General features: G+C 47.5%; 1 protein-coding gene across 2 annotated transcripts; it reads right to left on the minus strand.

Annotated features, from left to right (window-relative positions):
• Positions 1-3,983: 3,983 nt before the first annotated feature.
• LOC123446854 lies at positions 3,984-4,870 on the minus strand. 2 transcript variants are annotated; one of them, XM_045123392.1, is made up of 2 exons: positions 4,518-4,870; positions 3,984-4,413 (listed from the first exon to the last, which is right to left on the minus strand). In XM_045123392.1, the coding sequence occupies exons 1-2, from the start codon at positions 4,852-4,854 to the stop codon at positions 4,343-4,345; spliced, it is 408 nt and encodes a 135-aa protein (XP_044979327.1). In that variant the 5' UTR covers positions 4,855-4,870; the 3' UTR covers positions 3,984-4,342. The 2 variants fall into 2 exon arrangements, with proteins under 2 accessions (XP_044979327.1, XP_044979325.1); XM_045123390.1 differs by having other exon boundaries at positions 3,984-4,416.
• Between the last annotated feature and the right edge of the window lie 18,670 nt (positions 4,871-23,540).

The following is a 23,540-nucleotide window of genomic DNA, read 5'->3' on the forward strand; positions in this document are numbered from 1 at the left end:
GCTTTCGCCCATGATAGATATATCCATTCTTAGGATAAGTATTTTCGGACGGGGTAATATTAATCTATGATTGCCGTATCATTTGGCATTGTGACTTTACAGGTGTGAGATTGTGTGGGAGTGCCGTTGCCAATTGCATCCATCATTGTGCCGTCAAAAGGGTATTAGCAGTACTCACTCCGTCACGGTTTAGAAGGCACGCATGAAAAATCTTTGGAATCAAGGTAGTCATCGATTGGTTGTGAGATGTAGCAGGTGTAAATGCTAATGCGCCTAATCAACAGAGAAAATACTAATACTATTAATGTATGAGCAACAAATTGGGATGACGCATGCATGAATAGTACTAGTACTAATTAATAGAAGTAATTGCTTTCACGCCTTACACTTTTTTTATTTTAAAAACGCACGCTAGTTTAACTGTCCCTTCTAAACCGTAACGGAGGGAGTACTAATCATGCGGCGGTCCGTATATAGAATCTTTGTCCAGTTGTGGTCATATCACTATCGTAGCATCAATCTTTGTTGCTAAAGATGAAGAAGATCTGCATGCACACCGATGGAAAGTGGCAAATGTGACATTATGAGTGGACTGTACAAATACAAAAGAAAGTAGTAAAGCGTGATAAGCAATAAGAGAAAGGGGAGGGCGCCGAGCCGATGAATAACTGGCACATCCAAATCTCTTGTTATATTATGTGCGTATATATCTATATTACAGTACTATATACTGTACTAATCAAAGTAGTTCTTCATGGTTTGTTATTTGAACTCTGATTGACTCCCAGGTTGGGGTTGCCCTTTGAGCCCTTCTATAACCGGAAAAGCGGGCCGGCCGCTAGAATTTGGTCATCATGTGCGCGCCTAAAGCGCATCGGATGCCATTTTAGTAATGCATGCAGGCATGACCACTTTTAGTAAATTAGTAGTACCATCTGACTAATTAACATACCCAAAGGGATCACTGTATCTAACCGATTACAGGGATACGTGCAAATTGCGTGTACGATCGCTGCATATTCATTCTTGCCACTTGGCTCCTCCTGGTTGCTAATCATATTGGGGTCGATCAACAGGACCATGCTCGCCACTTGGCTCCTGCTTGCTTGCTAATCATGCCTCTGGCGCCGGCTAATGTACTGTATAATTACAAGATTAGTTGGCACTCCCAACTCGCTAGCTCCCTAGGTGATGACTGATGAGCAAGATTAATTATGTGCAAGTATGGACCCAGTCCTTTCCCTCTCGCAATGTGACTTGGGCAAAACCTTTCTCTCCTCGATCTCTGCCGACGAGTATGTGGATTCGCCCCCTCCACCCTTCGTAGGCCACTTCAGCAAACGGTGACGGGTAGGGGAATCTTCATGCCTCAGACTTCGGCTAGTAGATAGGTAAGGGCTTTGAGTTTTCATCGGAACGACACTCGAATAGATGACGATGCTTCTTCTTTGAGTCAGTCTTTCGGGCTTCAATCCTCCTCAATGCATCAATTGGGATGCATTAGACGGAGCTTTGACGTAGATTGCCGCTAGTACCGCTAGGTGGCGAGATAATGATTTTTTGTCATGCATAGCGACGACGTGATTTGGTGTCAGGTTCTTCAGATTAATTTAAGGGTTCAACGATGACGACCGGCGGCTCCGGGGCACTGGTTCTTAAGGGCACACACAAAGACTTTCCAGCTATTATCGACAAGGTCAAGCCGGCTCCGCTATGGAAGCGGCCACAATGACGCGCCGACGGCTCGCTACACCGATGGCATTGATCATTTGGTGGTTTGATGTAATTTTTATTATGTTTAGGGTGCTTTGTACTTCTTACGAGGTCTCAGTCCTTTAGAAAAAAAAGCAAGCATGGACCTTTACAACGCACTTGTTCATGTGCTTGACTAACTAACTAAGTACACGATGCATAATTGCATTGCTTGTATGAGCGGGACCTACCGGAAACGACGAGCTAGTGACGAGGATTATAGCTTGACTGGGCGAGGGTTATAGTTTCATGCCGAGCATTTTGCTGTGCACATGCTACCGTTTTTTTCCTTTATCTTTGTGACCAAACCCTGGTCATAAAAGAGAAACTTCAAATATCGGGTTAACAGCTTTTTCGGGTTTATTACAGTTCGTTTGCCCTTTCAAAAGTACTACTAGTACCCATAACCGGGCTGTTCTATTCCCAAAAAGGAACATCACTACATTTCTTTCAAAAGTTGGCAACAATTGTACATTCGAATCATGTCGGAATCCGCATTGATGCGGATCTCTTTTCTGAAAATGGGTCAGTGGTTCGATGATGATGACAGCTAGTAAAACGTGTGCGTGAGGTGTGCGTTTTAGGTGTGCTGCATCGGCTGTTGTTCCCGATACGTTATGTGGATGGATTGAAAACAACACCGGTCTTAGATATGTGGAGTGAGAGCACTCCACATTATCAAGTTTGTAAGTGTGAGTGATGGCTTTGGGTGGATTGATGTATACTCTTGTTAGACCTTTGTAAAATAATTAATAAGATGGCTGCATGCATTGATTGATGCAGAGGTCGGGGGTTTAACCTCCTTTTCTAAAAAAAATAAATAAAAAATGTTGGAATCCGCATATGAAATGTTCTAGTTCCAGATAACTCACGACTAGAATGTATTATTGTGAGTTCCAAATCATCGACCCTCGACTCAAGCCTCCGCGCAAAAAGTAAAAAAAAACTCAAGACAATTAGGGCCAATAAACTTGTTGCACTAAATGTTAATCCAATCAACGTTTTGCATGCTGTTCATTGGTACAAAAGGTGAGCTGTAAAAGTGTTACAAAATTACAGTTGCTCAATTGGAATGGGTGGGTTGTAGAAGAATTTCCAGAGAACTAAACAACTGTTCTAGAAAGCTCTGCTAAATAGCTTTTGTTTGTAATAGATGAGAAGAATTTTGAGTTCTGAATACCTCGTATGTAAGATTAACCGACAAACAAACTGTTCAGTTTTTCTAAAATAAAGGCATCACTGAAGAGCAATTTGTGGTATTATTACATGTGAATACCAACCGTAGGTAGGTTTGTTAATTCAGCAACAAAAAGGTACACCCACATTGCAATACGTATTAAGATGTAAAAACGTAAAAGATTGCATAACCGTTAGTAATTATGATAATCATAAATACATATGTGTAGTTTTTTTTTATTACAACGAGGCATTCCTAAACACAAAATTGCACTATATCCTTAGAAAGTTGGAAAAAGGTATGTAAATTACCAGCTCAAAGCCCACATATATGGCATCCTGAGGCATTGCCCCTGAATGTAGGTGCACATGCTTGCAAACACTAAGATGACACACAAGCACACACCCACAAGAACCTCGCTGTCCATCCATTGTTTCTAAGCTCAAGGCCTCAATTGAAAGAGAATGTGGGACATGAATGTCATGGAGTTCCTCCCAACAGTAATGTTGAAAATGAGGCGAATATGTAATTAGTTATTCTTTGGAAACAACTTTCAACCACAAGTTGCTCACATGAAACCCTACCCTCGTGCCGCACCCTTTTTTATTCCTCTCCTCCTCTTTTCTAATTTTCGTCGTAGCGCACAATGGGTGAGTGACATGTTAAATATATTTAGGTATGTTATTTTAATTACTAGATTAAACTGTTCTTCTCACGTGAATTGTTTACTAGACTTTATGTGTCCATGATGTGTTCTACCATCTTTTAAGTAATAAAACCCTCCTTATAAAAAAAATGGTGTGTTCTACCGCTGGAAGACATCAACAATCAGGTAATGCCAACGACAAAATCACATGAGAGCGATCGAGTACGATGCAAATAAATACCACTGCCCAAATGAAGATCCGGTACATATGTATAAATATATATCATGAATAATCTACTATAGAAATACCTTCCGATCACATACCATTTTTGGTGATTTTTATCATTACTCTCATGGTTGATGGTAGTATTGTCCAACCATTTTTGGCAATAATTGTCAAGCTCTTGTTCTTTCATAAAATAAAAAAGAGTTGTAAGGCTCGCCACGCATATGCTCAGGATGACAAAGGCTGTTTTTCAACACTGCTATTTGATTGTGCTCAACTTTGTGGAAGTAACCCCACAAAGTAACCATTGAACATATATTGCCCGTGCCAAGCTAATCGGCAGCTCATTCTCTTGCTAAGTCCTGTAGAAGTTGGTCACGTACCTAGAATGCAAAGGTTACGTACAAGTGACTCTTCACATCAAAATATATAGCCAATTCAGCAACCACTCTAGCTCTAGCCAGCTAATGACCGAAATTGAGCTCTATGTAGCTTAGAAAGGATCGACGATCATAAGATAACAAGGCTGTTTGTTTACACCTCACATCTTCTTCTTCCTTGGGCCCAGTCTGCTGCTCCAAGTCTCTTCTGCCATGATCGGCAAACCGCTACCTGCTTTAGTTGACAAGAAGATTACGACCATTGATGCTTCAATCAATTTCGCAAGAGTAATTAAAGATAGGTGCTGCACACGTAACGTAGCGTGACACACTAACCTGATCTACAAAACCTCAGTTCAGTGTCGTAGAATTCCTCCTCGCTCCCATCATGATCACAGTCGTCGCCATCGTCATCTTCCTCGTCGTCGCCGTCGTCGCTGCATCGTGGCATGCGATCATCGCTTCCTACCTTGCCGCCACCTGCCGACGCGCCGGCGAAGAGCCCAGTCAAACTCATCTGCTTACCGATCATCCGCGCGACGCAGTACGGCAGCTTCTGCTGGTTCGCGCCGCGCGCCGCTGTCGGCTGCCCCCCTTGCTTGCGGCGGTCGATCCACGCGCCGGCGAAGGCCAGGCAATCCAGGAGGCTCTCCCTGGCCATGCCGCCCTTCATGTCGTACGCCTGCGCCCGGCGCCACAGGCTCCTGGCGTGCGCGCTCGCCGGCCGCGCAAGCGAGAGCGCGCGCGTCGCGTCGCTCGCCGCCGCGTCGGCCTCGCGCCGCGCGAGCCGGCACTGCGCGCGGTTGCTGTGCAGCACCAGCCGATCCCGCCTACCGCTCAGCGGGCACAGCTCCAGCGCCTCTGTGTACAGCTCGATGGCACTGTCCACCTCGCCGTGCCAGAACATGGCGTTGCCTTGTCTCTTCTTCTCTTTGGCCAGAAGCTTTCTCTTGAGCAGCTCGTCCCTAGACATTGCATCTTCCCTCTCCTTCCTCTCGATCTTTACCTCGCGCAAGCTAGCAATTGCTGCCTTTGCTTCTGTGCCTAGCTCACGGCCACGTGCATGGCCGCCGTCGTCATCCTTAAGAAGCAGAGCGCTCGTTATGGCATCGCCGAGCCGTCGCCTTGGACCAAGACGCCGGAGCTCGGCCAGGTCGACGAGGAACGGTGCTGTAGCATCGGCGACGGCGTGCCATGTGTCGCGGTCGTCGAGGAGGAGGAGCAGGCAGTCGATGGCCATGTACTGCCAGTCATCGGACGACCGCGCAAGGTCGCAGAGGCCGGAGAGCGCGTCAGGGCATTCCGCAATGGCACCGCGGCCGACAGCACTTCGGCAGAGAAGGCGAAGCAGCCCGACGCCGGCGGGCGAGTCGCCGTTGGCCAACCCGCCCCACATCCGGCACAGCTCGCTCAAGAAACCGTGGTCCTGGCAGATCGTGGCATGAGATGACGGGTCTCTAGAGGCGAGGCAGCTCAGGAAGTAGAGCGACCAGCACTGGAGCTGGCTCGCCCATTCCTCGGCCTTCCGGTCCTCGGCTGCGTCGATGCCGGCACCGGCGAGCCCGCGCGTCAAGAGCTCGCGCTGGTACTTAGGACGCTTGCTCGGAGCCAGCCCGACGTAGTTCACGTACACGTCAGCGATGCACGTGGACGCGGTGCGCACGGCGAGAGGCACCGCCTCGTCGGCACACCTTGCGACGGCGGGGAACGTGGCGTCGTAGCTAGCGAGGTGGCCCAGAGCGCGCGCGGCGGCGCGCCGCTCAACCCACGTCATGGCGCCGCCGAGGAGGGCCAGCAAGGGGCGCACGGCGCCGGCCGCCACGGCCAGCTCGGCGTGCGCGGAGGAGCGGATGGTGTATGAGCCGACGACGTGGGCGGCGTAGTAGGGCACGCACGCGTTCTGGCCGCGGCGGCACCACGCCGCGTCGGCGAGCGCGCGGGCGAGCAGGAGGGACATGCACCGGATGGCGCCGAGCGACGGGAGCTCCGGGTCGTCGGGCGCGTCCATGGCCGAGCGCCACACGGCGGCGACCGCCCCGCCGTCGTCGTGCTCGCTGTAAGGTAGCTCCCGGAAGAAGGCGGCGACGCTGGCGCGGCGGAGCCGCGCGTCCGGCTGCTTCATGGCGCATAAGAAGCAGCCGCAGCTTAGGCCGGGGTCTTCTGCCTCGTCGTCGTCCTCCTCCTCCTCTTCCATGATCTTGGCCATGGCTTTGGACTTGCTCTTGCTGGTGCTGGATTGCACGCTCCTGGTGATTGGTTCCATTTGGATGTGGTGATCTGATCTTTGGCTTGGGAGTTTGGTCTGGTTCTTGCGCTTGTGCAAGGGTAGAAGGAAGAGATGGAGCGGAGGGAGTAGGGTTTTGTAGAAGTGGGGGACATGATGCACATGGACAATCAGCCAGTCAATTAGCACTGGATTTTTTATGCTCTTGTTAACTTCTTTTCAGGGAGATGGAATTGTTGTTTATGTTGTGCATCCGGCCGGGACGAACTTTTGAGATCCTGTTACTGATGTTCAGGGTTAATATATGTGTATACCGTGAGCCTGAAATAGTACTCTTGAGTTCATTGTTTGACACCTGCATATACACTTCAGTACGAGGTAGCTAATCCTTTTTTAATGTTGAGCAGGTAAAGGTTAGTGCCAGACGTTAACAGCAGCAACCCTTGAGTAGGACAAGTTTTTTTTTTTTCGGGTGAGGACATGTTTAAGTTGTTGGCCAAGAATTCACTTGTTGCACAGTAAAAGTACAGTAACAACATTGGCGTCAAAAAATCTGAAGACATAAGTAAACCCATCCTGCAATTCGGAACATGCATGCATGGCTGTTAGCCACAAAGACAGTGGCACTATAGACCATTTCTGTAACAGCTGCAAGTGTTTTATTTCTGGAAAAATGTTCGACAGCCTGCAGAGCCATAGCTCCAGTCCCTGTCACCGTTGGATGCATGTTTCATCAGGATTTATGCCGATAGTGCACACCACGAAGTTTTTTTTTTTTTTTTTTGCGCGCGCGGATGCACACTACGAAGTTGTAGGAGAGTGAAGAATTATAGAAGCCTAATATATTTTGATGCATTGATCCGACCCGGATATATACAGAGTTTGATGTATTATATATCTCTTTTGGAGAAATGAAAAGTGATAATAAAATGAGATGCAGAGAAATGGGTTGGAGTTCTCGAAGGAAAAACAAAATGATGCTTGAGCTCATATTAAGATTCCAACAAGATTGGAGCCATAGGAATGCAAGCTGTTAGGATTTAATTAATTAAGTTTATTAAGGGTTAATGCCTGCATTAGCGGTTGCCATATGTCGGCAACCATTCCTTATAACTGACTGTACTTACCACCTTTGTAGTGGGTATATATGCCTCCTAATCTTCAATAAATGAGAAGAATGTTCATTCTATTATTCACGCTCGCTTCTTCGTTTTACTCTTCACACCCTATTAGCACGCTCCCGGCACAACGATTCCAACGTGGAGAGCCCTTCCCGGGTGGCAGCGGCTACGAGGCCATGGCTCTCATCTGGCCCTCTACAACGACTCCCTCTTGTGAGATTGAGAGAGATTAGATTGAAACAGCACACCCTCCAGGGGTGCCGTCGATCACATTATATAGGGGTGCACTAAGGCATAAAGTTTACATAACTTGTTACACAAGGAAGATCAGGGGATACTAACCACCTATACAATAACTATACAATATCTAGTGTTTTAAATGCCCCCTCAATCTAAACTTCTAGTGAGAGGATTAAGATTGTATCCATTTGAGATGAAAGGTGTCTCACTAACGGTTTGGTGAATATGTCAGCGATCTGTTCCTTGGATGAGATGAATCGAACATCAAGAGCCTTGGCTGCCACTCTTTCTCGAACAAAATGGAAATCCACCTCGATATGTATTGTCCCGGCGTGAAAAACTGGGTTAGCACAAAGGTAGGTCGCTCCTAGGTTATCACACCACGAAACTGGAGGTCGTGACATAAAGACTCCAAGTTACCAAGAACAGATTGTATCCATATTACTTCAGCAGTGCCATTAGCTAGCGCCTTGTACTCAGATTCCGTGCTCGATCGCGAGACAGTAGCTTGTTTCCTCGAGCTCCATGACACAAGATTGGGTCCAAGGAACACCGCAAAGCCGCCTGTGGACCGCCAATCATCGCTGCACCCGGCCCAATCTGCGTTTGAAAAACAACTCAACAACAAGGAAGGGGATTTTCGTATAGACAAACCCAGTTCACTTGTATGTTTCAATTATCGTAGAATGCATTTTGCAGCTGAGAAGTGGACAATGGTTGGCGAATGGAGGAACTGACATACTCGATTTACTACAAAGGAGATATCCGGTCCATACCTGGCCAAACGGGCCGGCCCGGCCCGGCACGGCCCGACCCGCCGTAATCGTGCCAGGCACGACACGGCCCGCCTGGTCCCGATTAATATACGAGCCGTGCCGTGCCGGCCCGCGTGCCAGCCTCCCAGGCCCAAGCACGGCGCGCAGGCCTAATCGGGCTGGCCCGCGGCACGCTGGCTATTTTGATTTAAAAAAATAAAAAAGGCAAAAAAATCAGGCCCCCTCCCTTTCCCGTGCCCTCCCCTCCCTTTCCCGCGCTCCCACCTCCCTTTCCCGCTCCCGTCTGCCCTTTCCCTCCCTCCCCTCCCTTTCCCGCGCACCCCTCCCGCCGAGCCGCCCCTACGCGATGCGCCCCCGCTCCCGCTGACCGCGCCCCCGCCAGCCAGATCTATCGGCCCAAACGTGCCCCCCGCCGGCCCGCCTCGCTCCCTCCTAATCGTGTCGGGTCGTGCTGGCACGCGGGCTCGGGGTGGCAGCCCAGGCACGGCCTATGGCATGCTCGTGCCTGTCCTGGGCACGATTAGGCCGTGCCGGGCCCGGCCCGTGTCGTGTCTGGCCTGTGGGTAGTCGGGCCGGCCCGCGTGGCACGGCCCGTTTGGCCAGGTATGATCCGGTCTCGTGAAAGTCAAGTATTGCAGAGATCCAACCATACTTCGATATTTGGTGTTGTCATCTTGGCCAAGCGGTGACCCACTGTCTTTGGAGAGTTTCTCGCTAGAAGACATGGGTGTGTGTGCTACCTTGCACTTTTCCATATTTGCTCGATGAAGAAGGTCGCCAATGTACTTCTATTGTGACAGAAGAATGCCCCCTCGCGACGAGGTTACATAACCCCCAAGAAAGTAGTGAAGCGGACCAAGGTCTTTGAGAGCAGAGGAGGACTGAAGATCGGCCAAGAGCTTGTTGGTGGCAGAAGGAGAGGAGCTAGCTACAATGATATCATCGACATATACAAGCATGAAGATGGTGACCCCATCACGGTTGAAGATGAACAGAGAGGTGTCAGCCTTTGATGCGAGAAAACGAAGTTGTTGTAGTCTCGAGCTCAATCGGGAAATACCACGCACGAGGTGCCTGTTTGTGGCCATATATTGCTTTCTGAAGCTTGCACATGTAGCGGGGGGCAGATGGATCGATAAAGCCAGGAGGCTGCCACATATATACTTCCTCCTGAAGAGTACCATGGAGGAATGCATTCTCAACATCCAGCTGCCCCAGACACCATCCACGGGACACATCAATTGAGAGCACTAGAAGAACAGTGACATGCTTGACCACCGGACTGAATGTATCATCATAGTCAGACCCATAGCGTTGCTTGAATCCCTTGGCAACAAGACGAGCTTTGAGACGATCAACTCAACCATCGACTTTGTGCTTGATCTTGTATACCCACTTGCAATCGATGATGTTGACATTGGGTGGAGGAGCAACTAGGGTCTAGGTGCCATTCTGCCGAAGGGCGTCGAGTTCATTCTGCATAGCCTGACGCCAGCCGGTGTGCTGAAGAGCTTCGCAATGATCAGCAGGGTCATGAAGAGTCAGGAACACTCATTTGGACGGATCATAAGTAACCGTGCCATTGGTGCGTTGCTTGACCGGCCGCGTGTTATCCATGTTGCGAGTAACCATGGCGTGACTGGTTGGAGCAACAAATTCTGTTGTAGAAGGCCGCGATGGTGCGGCAAGCATAGAAGCGGTTACCGACGCCGCAGAAAGGTCCGTCAGGCCGGCAGATGTCACACTCGCATGACCAGGGGCAACAGAACTGGCCTCGACAGGTGAGTCAACCAGAGGCGAGATGGCCATTGGACCGACTGTCCGATGATGCATGTGTAGTTGAAGAGGTTTCTGTTGGAGAGGTGTCAGCCTCAACAGCCATGCCAGGAGCTGCAGGTGATGCAGTGGTGGCCGAGGTGTGCTGCATCGATGGAAGACCTGCATCCAGGTTAGTAGCAACAACGGGTGCAACATAATTCAGGTGGTCATGCGGGAGCAGGAGAACTGAATGTTCAGAAACGTGTGGAGGTATAGGAGGCGGCTGTGGTTCAGCAAAAGGGAAGATTTTTTCATCAAATATTACATCTCGGGAGATATATATGCGAGAAGTGGGTATGTGGAGACATTTGTAGCCTTTATGACGAATGCTGTAACCAACAAACACACAAAGTTGAGAGCGGAAAGCAAGTTTTTGGGTGTTGTAGGGGCGCATATTGGGCCAACACACACAACCAAACGTCCGAAGAGACAGATAATCGGGCTTCTGATTGAATAACTTTTCTAAGGGACTGATATTGCTAATCACACAACTGGGTAGCCGGTTGATAAGATAGCACGCACACAGATAACCCTCAACCAAAAACCGCAAAGGCATAGACGCATGCGATAACAGGGATAAACCCATGTCGACAATGTGGCGGTGTTTTCTTTCAGCAAAACCGTTTTGTTGATGTGTGTGTGGGCATGAAACACGATGAGCGATGCCAAGTTCGCGAAAAATGTTCTGTTGAGTTTTTCGTATTCACCACCCCAATCAGATTGGACGTGGAGGTTTTTGCGGGAGAGAAGGCGTTCAACATGAGCAAGAAAGCCACGAAAAACATCAAACTCATCACTTTTCTTCTTAAGGAGATAGATCACAAAGAGGGTTCTTCTTCAAGGCAGATGTGAAAATAGGCTCTACTCTATTCGGCCATCACCATCGTGTGCTTTGTCTTTGATTCGGCTCTCCATTGAAGATTGGCATGCTCGGTTTGGCCACCCGTCGTCACAAGTAGTTCATCATATCTTGGCGTCCAATAAACTTGCTTCATCTAGTCGGGCTTTGACCCATGTGTGCCATGCGTGTCAGCAAGGCAAGGCACATCAGCTACCTTTTCCTAGATCTTCGAGTGTTTCCCCTTTCCATTTGGAACTAGTTTTCTCAGATGTGTGGGGACGTGCTAAGACTTCTACTAGTGGTTTTCAGTACTATGTTTCATTAATTGATGATTATAGTAAATTTGTTTGGATCTATCTTCTTAAGAAGAAAAGTGATGTGTTTGCTGTTTTTCGTGACTTTATTGCTCTGATGCCATGTGGTAGTTGGAGGAGGATAATTTGGCTGTAATGAGGCTAGCAGAGGGGGTAGGAACCATGGCACCAGCGGGTGAGAGGAGCGCTGAGATGGGAAGGGTGACAACGGCTCAGGAGGTCATGGAGGAAGCAGAGGGATAACCCATCGGTAGATGGCCTGATACCATGTGAGATTGAGAGAGATTAGATTGGAACAACACACCCTCTAGGGGTGCCGCTGATCACATTATATAGGGGTGCTCTTGGGCACAAACTTTACATAACTTGTTACACAAGGAAGATCGGGGGATACTAACCACCTATAAGGTAACTATACAATATCTAGTGTTTAACACCTCTGATGCGTGCCCCGTGAGAAAAAAGGCCAGAAGGCAACTCTCCCGAGAGAGGCCACACGAGAAGAACAATGTGAATAACAACGTCACCAACGGAGAGCGGTAGCAGCTCCGACAATTTTCAATTCCAACAACTCCAATAGAAGAAAATCATAGGGGAAGAAGAAATGAAACGAGACTCGAGTGAAGCACCACGCAGATATCAACTTGATCTAATTGCTACAAAGAAATAAGGTGCTACTTATTCAATTTTCTTCATGGCTACACAAATTTGCTTTACCACGAACATAATCTTGCCTTGGCACTGATCGACGGACGAACGCATTGACGGGATGATGCATTGCCTCGTTTCAGTCACGCACTGCACCAAGACGCTGGATCCAGTGGCTTTGTCCCTGCCCGCGCCGCCGAATTAGACCTCCGGCATGACTGGTATGGACTAGACGAAGGAGCATGGCGGCGAACACAAACGCAGCCTGTTGGCGGCGTGTCATCCGGAACAACTAATGATGTCTCCATCCAGCTTGCGTCGAGTCCCTAACTTCCTTATCAGTTTTAGAAACATATCTACACTATTCGCTTCATATTTTCCCACTTGATAATTGGAGGAGACTTTAAAGATTATACAAGTGGAGAGGCCTCTTGAAGGAACCCTGAACCCATCTCCACGACCACGTTGCCCCTGCGGGCGACCGACCGCGGCCAAACTTCACTTCCTACAACCCCCCTCTTCCTCTCCAACGCTAGCGGCCAGCCTGATCTCGGGGTCGCTAGTGGCGGCGGCCCCCTGACCTTCCCCTCCCGGTGGCTCTTTGGTGCGGGGTGGAGCTACACCGAGGGGTTCTCCTAGGCGGCGATGGTCTATGTGGCGGCGGGGCTCCCCGGCGTGGCGTGGGTGGACAAATGGGCGGCGACGTCATCACTGGCAACAGGGTTACGCTGCGGCGCGACCTAGCGGCAGCCTCCTGGCCCATATCTGGGCCATGCGGGGCCATATGGTCCTGGGCAGGCCAACAGTGGAGTGGGTCTGTTGCGGATCTTCTGGGAGGCGGGGGAGCGGCGACGAGCGACTAGGTGCTAGCGGCACCATCGCCAGTCCGCTGCAGCATGTCTGATGGGGCTTAGCGGGCCCATTTCAGCCTGGCTGGGCCAGGGGTGGTGGGGCATGCCTTGCTGTCGTGTGCGGTCGACGACGCAGTGCCGGAGGCGCGGGCCTCCCGCACGTCGGCGGTGGAGGTGGATATCCTCCCGCTCGGCTTCGATGCTGCTGCTCTGTCGTTTGGCTCCTCTCTCTGGTCTCCTTGGCCTCGTGTTGGTGTTCGTAGTAAGACAACGTGGATGGTGGTGCTATCGTGATGGCGCATGGGGTTGGCGATGGTTTGGATGGTCGGCTCCGGTTGGGCGGTGGGGTTTGGAGGGTAGGAGAAATACTCGCCACTTCGTTCGACTCCGATGAGGTGGCACCGGCGGGTGCCACTATTCCTTCCTGGAGGGTGTCGGTGGTAGCCATCCCCTACCTCCTTCCGCGTGCTGGGGGAAACCCTAGGACTCGTTTGGGTAGCAACGTCATTGATGTCGCATCCCTTCTTAGAGGTGTTGCTTGGCACGCAGCGGATCGAAGCCTCGACCCGTGGTGGTTTGTCTACGGAAGGCGCAACAGTGGCGAATCATCCGCTGTTTGCCGAGCTGCCGTTGTTGGCATTTGTTTCTTTTTTTGGGCTTGATGTGTTTTTTGCCCCAGCAATGTTCTGTGTACGGTGTTGGTTGCTTTGGAATACAAAACGGGGGGGGGGAACCCTTTTTCGGTAAGATTATACAAGGATTTCTCAAGATGAAGATGATGAATATTTCTTAAAGGCAAAGAGATAGAAGGAGTGTTATTTCTCAAGATGATGCATATTCACAAAGACATGCATTGATTAGAGGGAGTGTTAGTGTAACATCGCGGAACCGACGCTCGGTTATCGCATTCATCATCTATAACGCCTCGAACACATCCGCTAGCGGTCGTTACTCCTAGCGGGATCTAGACTGGCCCCACATATCAATACTAGTATTTTCTGCGCACTTTGTCCTCACTCATGCGCACCCGGGATCAACTTCCCGGTCGGTCACCCATCCTAGAACTACTCCTACTCCAAGCGGAGCACGCTTAACCTGAGAGTTCTGTTTGAACAGGCTCCCGGAAAAGAAGGAATTCCTTATTGATATGAGTAGTCTATCATCCCTAATAAGCCAGGCTATCACATCCACCACCACTCAAAGAAACCGACGTCCTCGTGGGGCCACAGGAGCATTCCCTCTTGGCACAAACGTCTGTGCTTCCAGTCCAGTACACGTGCCATGCCGTGTGCCACGACGGGTCACAAACATCATGAACAACATGACCGCACACCTGTCCGCAAACATCCGTGTAACCGCGAGGGTCATACCTGTAGAGCTCTGATACCAACTTGTAACGCCCCGGACACACCCGCCGGTGGTTGTTATGTTGGAAATATGCCCTAGAGGCAATAATAAATTAGTTATTATTATATTTCTTTGTTCATGATAATCGTTTATTATCCATGCTATAATTGTATTGATTGGAAACACAATACTTGTGTGGATACATAGACAAAACACTGTCCCTAGTAAGCCTCTAGTTGACTAGCTCGTTGATCAAAGATGGTCAAGATTTCCTGACCATAGGCAAGTGTTGTTACTTGATATCGGGATCACATCATTAGGAGAATCATGTGATGGACTAGACCCAAACTAATGAACGTAGCATGTTGATCGTGTCATTTTGTTGCTACTGTTTTTTGCGTGTCAAGTATTTATTCCTATGACCATGAGATCATATAACTCACTGGCACCGGAGGAATGCCTTGTGTGTATCAAACGTCACAACGTAACTGGGTGACTATAAAGATGCTCTACAGGTATCTCCGAAGGTGTCCGTTGAGTTAGTATGGATCAAGACTGGGATTTGTCACTCCATGTGACGGAGAGGTATCTCGGGGCCCACTCGGTAATACAACATCACACACAAGCCTTGCAAGCAATGTGACTTAGTGTATGTCACGGTATCTTGTATTACGGAATGAGTAAAGAGACTTGTCGGTAAACGATATTGAAATAGGTATGCCGATACCGACAATCGAATCTCGGGCAAGTAACATACCGAAGGACAAAGGGAATGACATACGGGATTATATGAATCCTTGGCACTGAGGTTCAACCGATAAGATCTTCGGAGAGTATGTAGGATCCAATATGGGCATCCAGGTCCCGCTATTGGATATTGACCGAGGAGTGTCTCGGGTCAAGTCTAGATAGTTCTCGAACCCGCAGGGTGTGCACACTTAAGGTTCGGTGACGTTTCGGTATAGTTGAGTTATAGGTGTTGGTAACCTAAAGTTGTTCGGAGTCCCGGATGAGATCCAGGACGTCACGAGGAGCTCCGAAATGGTCCGGAGGTAAAGATTGATATATAGGAAGTCCTGTTTTGGTCACCGGAAAAGTTTAGGGCTCATCGATAGTGTACCGGGACTGCCGGGAGGGGTCCCGGGGACCATCGGGAGGGGTGTCACGCCCTAAGGGGTCTCATGGGCTATGATAAGAGATAAACCAGCCCCTAGTGGGCTGGAATAAGTTCCCACTAAGGCCCATAAGGTTTGAGAAGGAAAAAACACAAGGTGGAAAGAGTTTCCAAGTGGGAAGGTGAAATCCTACTCCAAGTAGGATTGGAGTAGGACTCCTCCACCTCCAATTTCGGCCAAAACTTGAGGGTTTGAGGCTGCCTAGTACCCTCCCTCCCTCCTATATATACTAGAGGTATTGGGGGGTTTTTGAGACACAACTTTGCCACGTGCTGCTCGACCCTATACCACGCAGTTTTTCCTCTAGATCATATTTCTGCGGAGCTTAGGAGAAGCCCTGCCAGAGTAGATCATCACCACCACCGACGCGCCATCACGCTACCGGAGAACTCATCTTCCTCTCCGTCTCTCTTGCTGGATCAGGAAGGCCGAGATCATCGTCGAGCTGTACGTGTGCTGAACGCGGATGTGCCGTCCGTTCGGCACTAGATCGGAGCGGATCGTGGGACGGATCGCGGGACGGTTCGCGGGGCAGATCGAGGGACATGAGGACGTTCCACTACATCAACCGCATTTCTTGACGCTTCCTGTTATGCGATCTACAAGGGTACGTAGATCCAAATCCCCTCTCGTAGATGGACATCACCATGACAGGTCTTCGTGCGCGTAGGAAATTTTTTGTTTCCCATGCGACGCTCCCCAACAGTGGCATCATGAGCTACGTTCATGCGTAGATGTTATCTCGAGTAGAACACACAAGTTTTTGTGGGTGGTGATGTGCGATTTGCTGCCGTCCTTAGTCTTTTCTTGATTCCGCGGTATTGTTGGATCGAACCGGCTCGGACCGACATTACTCGTACGCTTACGAGAGACTGGTTTCATCGCTACGAGCAACCCCGTTGCTCAAAGATGACTGGCGAGTGTTGGTTTCTCCAACTTTAGTTGAATCGTATTTGACCGAGGAGGTCCTTGGAGAGAGGTTAAATAGAAATTCATACATCTCCGTTGTGGTGTTTGCGTAAGTAAGATGCGATCCTACTAGATACCCATGGCAACCACGTAAAACATGCAACAACAATTAGAGGACGTCTAACTTGTTTTTGCAGGGTATGCTTGTGATGTGATATGGCCAACGACGTGATGTGATATATTGGATGTATGAGCTGATCATGTTGTAATAGTTAATATCGACTTGCACGTCGATGCTACGGCAACCGGCAGGAGCCATAGGGTTGCCTTTAAACTAACGTTTGTGTTTGCAGATGTGTTTACTATATTGCTAGGACGTAGCTTTAGTAGTAATAGCATAGCATACACGAAAACCTCGATGGTGGCACGATGATGGAGATCATGATGATGGGGATAATGGTGTGGCGCCGGTGATAAGAAGATCATACCGGTGCTTTGTTGATGGAGATCAAGGAGCACTTGATGATGGCCATATCATGTCACTTATGAATTGCATGTGATGTTAATCCTTTATGCACCTTATCTTGCTTAGAACGACGGTAGCATTATGAGGTGATCTCTCACTAAAATTTCAAGCTCAAATTGTGTTCTCCCCGACTGTGCACCGTTGCGACAGTTCGTCGTTTCGAGACACCACGTGATGATCGGGTGTGATAGACTCAACGTTCACATACAATGGGTGCAAAACAGTTGCACACGCGGAACACTCGAGTTAAACTTGACGAGCCTAGCATGTGCAGACATGGCCACGGAACACAAGAGACCGAAAGGTCGAGCATGAATCGTATAGTTGATATGATTAGCATAGAGATGCTTACCAACTGATACTATTCTCGACTCACGTGATGATCGGACTTGAGATAGTGGATTTGGATCATGTACCACTCAAATGACCAGAGAGATTTACTTTTTGAGTGGGAGTTCTTAAGTAATATGATTAATTGAACTAATTATCATGAACATAGTCTAATGGTCTTTGCGAATTAAGATGTAGCTTGCGCTATAGCTCTACTGTTTTTATATGTTCCTAGAGAAAATTTAGTTGAAAGTTCATAGTAGCAACTTTGCGGACTTAGTCCGTAAAACTAAGGATTGTCCTCATTGTTGCGCAGAAGGCTTATGTCCTTAATGCACCACTCGGTGTGCTGCAACTCGAGCGTCGTCTGTGGATGTTGTGAACATCCGACATACACGTTTCTGATGACTACGCGATAGTTCAGTGCAAAATACTTAATGGCTTGGAAGCAAGGCGCCGAAGATGTTTTGAAACATCACGGAACATAAGAGATGTTCTAAGGAGATGAAATTGTGATTTCATGCTCGTGCCCTTGTTAAGAGGTATGAGACCCCCGACAAGATTCTTTGTCCATGAAGTAAAGGAGAAAAGCTCAATCGTTGAGCGTGTGCTCAGATTGTCTGAGTACGACAATCACTTGAATCAAGTGGGAGTTAATCTTCCAGATGAGATAATGATGATTCTCCAAAGTCACTGCCACCAAGCTGTGAGAGCTTCGTGATGAACTATAACATATCAAGGATAGATACAATGATCCTTGAGCAATTCGCGATGTTTGACACTGCAGAAGTAGAAATCAAGAAGGAGCATCAATAGTTGATGGTTAGTAAAACCACTAAGTTTCAAGAAAGGCAAGGTCTAGAAGGGATACTTCGTGAAACGGCAAAACAGTTGCTGCACTAATGAAGAGACCCAAGATTGAACCCAAAGCCGATACTAAGTGCTTCTGTTATGAGGGGAACGGTCACTGAGGCGGAGCTACCCTAGATGCTTGGTAGATAAGAAGGCTGGCAAAGTCGACATAAGTATATTTGATATACATGATATTGATGTGTACTTTACTAGTACTCCTAGTAGCGCGAGGGTATTGGATACCGGTTCGGTTGTTGAGTGATTAGTAACTCAAAATGAAAGCTACGGAATAAACAGAGACTAGCTAAAGGCGAGGTGACGATATGTGTTGGAAGTGTTTCCAAGGTTGATGTGATCAAACATCACATGCTCCCTCTACCACCGCGATTAGTGTTAAACCTAAATAATTGTTACTTGGTGCTTGCGTTGAGCATGACCATGATTGGATCGTGTTTATTGCAATACGATTATTCATTTAAAGAGAATACTGGTTATTCTATTTGCTTGAATGGTCACCTTCAATGGTTTATTGAATATCGATTGTAGTGTTACACATGTTCATGATATTGGTGCCAAAAGATACAAGGTAATGATGATAGTATCACTTACTTGTGGCACTGCCGCTTGAGTCATGTTGGTATAAATTGCATGAAGAGGCTCCATGCTGATGGATCTTTATACTCACTTGATTTTGAATCACTTGAGGCACGCAAATCATACCACAGGAGCAAGGCCTTGTTTTCATTGAGATGAAACAAGAAAGTAACTTGTTGGAAGTAATACATTTTGATGTATGCAGTCCAATGAGTGCTGAGGCACGCAGTGGATATCATTATGTTCTTACTTCAATGACGATTTGAGTAGGTACAGGAGTATTTCCTTAATGAATCACAAAGTCTGAAATATTGAAAAGTTCAATTCTGTTTCAGAGTGAAGTTCGTCGTAACAAGAGGATAAACTGTCTACGATATGATCATAGAAATGAATATCTGAGTTTCGAATTTGGTACACAGTTAAGACAATGTGGAAGTTGTTTCACAATTCATGCCACCAAGAACACCATGGTGTGATGGTGTCATAGCCGTGACCTATTTGATATGGTGCATACTATGATGTCTCTTATCGAATTACCACTATCATTTATGGGTTATGCATTAGAGACAACCGCATTCACTTTAAATAGGGCACCGCGTAATTCCGTTGAGATGACACAGTATAGACTGAGGTTTAGAGAAATCTAAGCTGTCGTTTCTTGAAAGTTTGGGGCTGCGACACTTATGTGAAAAAGTTTTAGTCCGATAAGCTCGAACCCAAAGCGGATAACTGCATCTTCATAGGATATCCAAAATAGTTGGGTGCATCTCCTATCTCAGATCCGGAAGCAAAGTGTTTGTTTCTAGAAACGGGTCTTTTCTCGAGGAAAGGTTTCTCTCGAAAGAATTGAGTGGGAGGGTGATAGAACTTGATGGGGTTATTGAACCATCACTTCAACTAGTGTGTAGCAGGGCGCAGGAAGTTGTTCCTGTGGCGCCTACACCAATTGAAGTGGAAGCTGATGATAGTGATCATTAGATATTCTGATCAAGCTACTACAAACCTCGTAGGTCGACAAAGGTCGCGTACTACTACAGAGTGGTACGGTAACCCTCTCTTGGAGGTCATGTTGTTGAGCAACAATGAACCTGCGAGTTATGGAGAAGCAATGGTGGGCCCGGATTCTGACAAATGGCTGGAGGCCATGAAATCTGAGAGAGGATCCATGTATAAAACAAAGTGTAGACTTTGGAAGAACTACTTGATGGTAGTAAGACTATTAAGTAAAGATGGATCTTTAAAAGGAAGACATATGATGATGGTGATAAGTCACTATTAAGAAAAGCTCGACTTGTCGCAAAGATGTTCTCGACAAGATCAAAGAGTTGACTATGATGTGACTTCCTCACTCATAGCGATGCTAAAAGTCTATTGGAATTATGTTAGTAGTTGCTGCATTATTTGTGAAATATTGCACATAGGAAGACAAAACATTGTTTCCTCGACGGTTTCCTTGAGGAAAGATTGTATGTAATACAACGAGAAGGTTTTGTCGATCCTATGGATACTAACAAGTATGCAAGCTCCAGCGATCCTTTTATGGACTGATGCAAGCATCTCGGAGTTGGAATATACGCTTTGATGAGATGATCAAAGCTTTTGGGTTTGTACAAGGTTTATGAGAAACTTGTATTTCCAAGGAAGTTAGTGGGAGCACTATAGAATTTCTGATAAGTATATGTGGTTGAGATATTGTGGATCAGAAGTAATGTAGAATTTCTGTAAAGCATAAAAGGTTGTTTGAAAGGAGTTTTTCAAAGGAATACCTGGATTGAGCTACTTGAACGTTGAGCATCAAGATCTATGGAGATAGATCGAAACTCTCAATAGAAGTTTCCACGAAGATGCATGCCTTGACAAGTTTTTGAAGGAGTTCAAAGTTGATCAGCAAAGAAGGAGTTCTTGGGTGTGTTGTAAGGTGTGAATTTGAGTAAGACTCAAAACCCGACCATGGTAGAATAAAGAGAATAGGCGAGGGTCGTCTTCTATGCCTTAGCCATAGACTCTAAAGTATGCCGAGCTGAATACCGCACTTGATGTGTGCCTTACCGCAAGTCTGTTAAGAGGTACAGAGAGTGATTCATGATTGAATTACCGAGCAGTGTTCAAAATTATCCTTAGTAACTAATGGACTAAGGAATTTTTCTTGATTATGGAGGTGGTTAAAGAGTTCGTCGTAAAGGGTTACGTCGATGCAAGCTTTGACACTAATCCGAATAAACTATGAGTAGTGAAACGGATTCATATATAGAGTACATATTTGGAATATTTTCGAATATCACATATAGCAGCATCTATAAGATGACATAAAGATTTGTAAAGCTCACTCGGATCTGAAAGGGTTCAGAACCGTCGACTAAAACCTCTCTCACAAGCAAGACGTGATGAAACCCCAGAACTGTAAGGGTGTTGGATTCGTTAGAATCACATAGTGATGTGGACTAGATTATTGACTCTAGTGCTAGTGGGAGACTGTTGGAAATATGCCCTAGAGGCAATAATAAATTAGTTATTATTATATTTCGTTGTTCATGATAATCATTTATTATCCATGCTATAATTGTATTGATTGGAAACACAATACTTGTGTGGATACATAGACAAAACACTGTCCCTAGTAAGCCTCTTGTTGACTAGCTCGTTGATCAAAGATGGTCAAGGTTTCCTGACCATAGGCAAGTGTTGTTACTTGATAATGGGATCACATCATTAGGAGAATCATGTGATGGACTAGACCCAAACTAATGAACGTAGCTTGTTGATCGTGTCATTTTGTTGCTACTGTTTTCTGCATGTCAAGTATTTATTCCTATGACCATGAGATCATATAGCTCACTGGCACCAGAGGAATGCCTTGTGTGTATCAAACGTCACAACATAACTGGGTGACTATAAATATGCTCTACAGGTATCTCCGAAGGTGTCCGTTGAGTTAGTATGGATCAATACTAGGATTTGTCACTCCGTGTGACGGAGAGGTATCTCGGGGCCCACTCGATAATACAACATCACACACAAGCCTTGCAAGCAATGTGACTTAGTGTATGTCACGGGATCTTGAATTACGGAACGAGTAAAGAGACTTGCCGGTAAACGAGATTGAAATAGGTATGCGGATAGCGACAATCGAATCTCGGGCAACTAACATACCGAAGGACAAAGGGAATGACATACGGGATTATATGAATCCTTGGCACTGAGGTTCAACCGATAAGATCTTCGGAGAGTATGTAGGATCCAATATGGGCATCCACGTCCCGCTATTGGATATTGACCGAGGAGTGTCTCGGGTCATGTCTAGATAGTTCTCGAGCCCGCAGGGTGTGCACACTTAAGGTTCGGTGACGTTTCGGTATAGTTGAGTTATAGGTGTTGGTAACCGAAAGTTGTTCGGAGTCCCGGATGAGATCCAGGATGTCACGAGGAGCTCCGGAATGGTCCGAAGGTAAAGATTGATATGTAGGAAGTCCTGTTTTGGTCACCGGAAAAGTTTCAGGCTCATCGGTAGTGTACCCGGAGTGCCGGGAGGGGTGCCGGGGACCATCGTGAGGGGTGTCACGCCCCAAGGGGTCTCATGGGCTATGGGAAGAGATAAACTAGCCCCTAGTGGGCTGGAATAAGTTCCCACTAAGGCCCATAAGGTTTGAGAAGGAAAACACACAAGGTGGAAAGAGTTTCCAAGTGGGAAGGTGGAATCCTACTCCAAGTAGGATTGGAGTAGGACTCCTCCACCTCCAATTTCGGCCAAACCTTGAGGGTTTGAGGCTGCCTCCTCCCCTCCCTCCCTCCTATATATACTAGAGGTATTGGGGGTTTTTGAGACACAACTTTGCCACGTGCTGCTCGACCCTATACCACGCAGTTTTTCCTCTAGATCGTATTTCTGCGGAGCTTAGGCGAAGCCCTGCCAGAGTAGATCATCACCACCACCGACGCGCCGTCACGCTGCCGGAGAACTCATCTACCTCTCCGTCTCTCTTGCTGGATCAAGAAGGCCGAGATCATCATCGAGCTGTACGTGTGCTGAACGCGGAGGTGCCGTCCGTTCGGCACTAGATCGGATCGGATCGTGGGACGGATCGCGGGACGGTTCGTGGGACGGTTCGCGGGGCGGATCGAGGGACGTGATGACGTTCCACTACCTCAACCGTGTTTCTTAATGCTTCCTGCTGTGCGATCTACAAGGGTACGTAGATCCAAATCCCCTCTCGTAGATGGACATCACCATGACAGGTCTTCGTGCGCGTAGGAAATTTTTTGTTTCCCATGCGACGTTCCCCAACATGTTATTCCTGGCGGGATCTAGACTGGCCCCACATATCAATAGTAGTCTTTTCTGCGCACTTTGTACTCACTCATGCGCACCTGGGATCAACTTTCCGGTCGGTCACCCATCCTAAAACTACTCCCAAGCCGAGCACGCTTAACCTGAGAGTTCTGTTCGAACGGGCTCCCGAAAAAGAAGGAATTCCTTATTGATATGAGTCGTCTATCATCCCTAATAAGCCAGGCTATCACATCATCGCATCATGCGCATCATCTACATTGCATTGGCACTTCGTTGTCGTCAATTTTCAAAACTTGCATCCATTATTAGTTGTCGGTTCTCTTCGTTTTGTCGTTGACCGTTTCGGGACCAACCACACACACACGCGCGCATTGAAAATATTCTTTTTAAAAGTGTGTATAAAAATTCCTCAGATTGGGTTGAAACTAGGCGTACGGTCTTGTTTTAATGTAGGTACGCCGCCTGCCAAATTTCGTCACAATCGGAGGTCGTTTGACACCTGAAC

Source organism: Hordeum vulgare, chromosome 4H (assembly GCF_904849725.1).
Source record: "Hordeum vulgare subsp. vulgare chromosome 4H, MorexV3_pseudomolecules_assembly, whole genome shotgun sequence".
In the NCBI taxonomy this organism is placed as follows: Eukaryota; Viridiplantae; Streptophyta; class Magnoliopsida; order Poales; family Poaceae; genus Hordeum; species Hordeum vulgare.

What these genes read in the sequence shown, in the direction of transcription:
- LOC123446854 (XM_045123390.1), bottom strand. Translation starts at nt 4,854, where the DNA reads ATGAAGGGCGGCATGGCCAGGGAGAGCCTCCTGGATTGCCTGGCCTTC. An exon ending in ACTGAGGTTTTGTAGATCAG is followed by an intron (nt 4,417 to 4,517) that starts GTTAGTGTGTCA and finishes TGTCAACTAAAG; the next exon opens with CAGGTAGCGGTTTGCCGATC.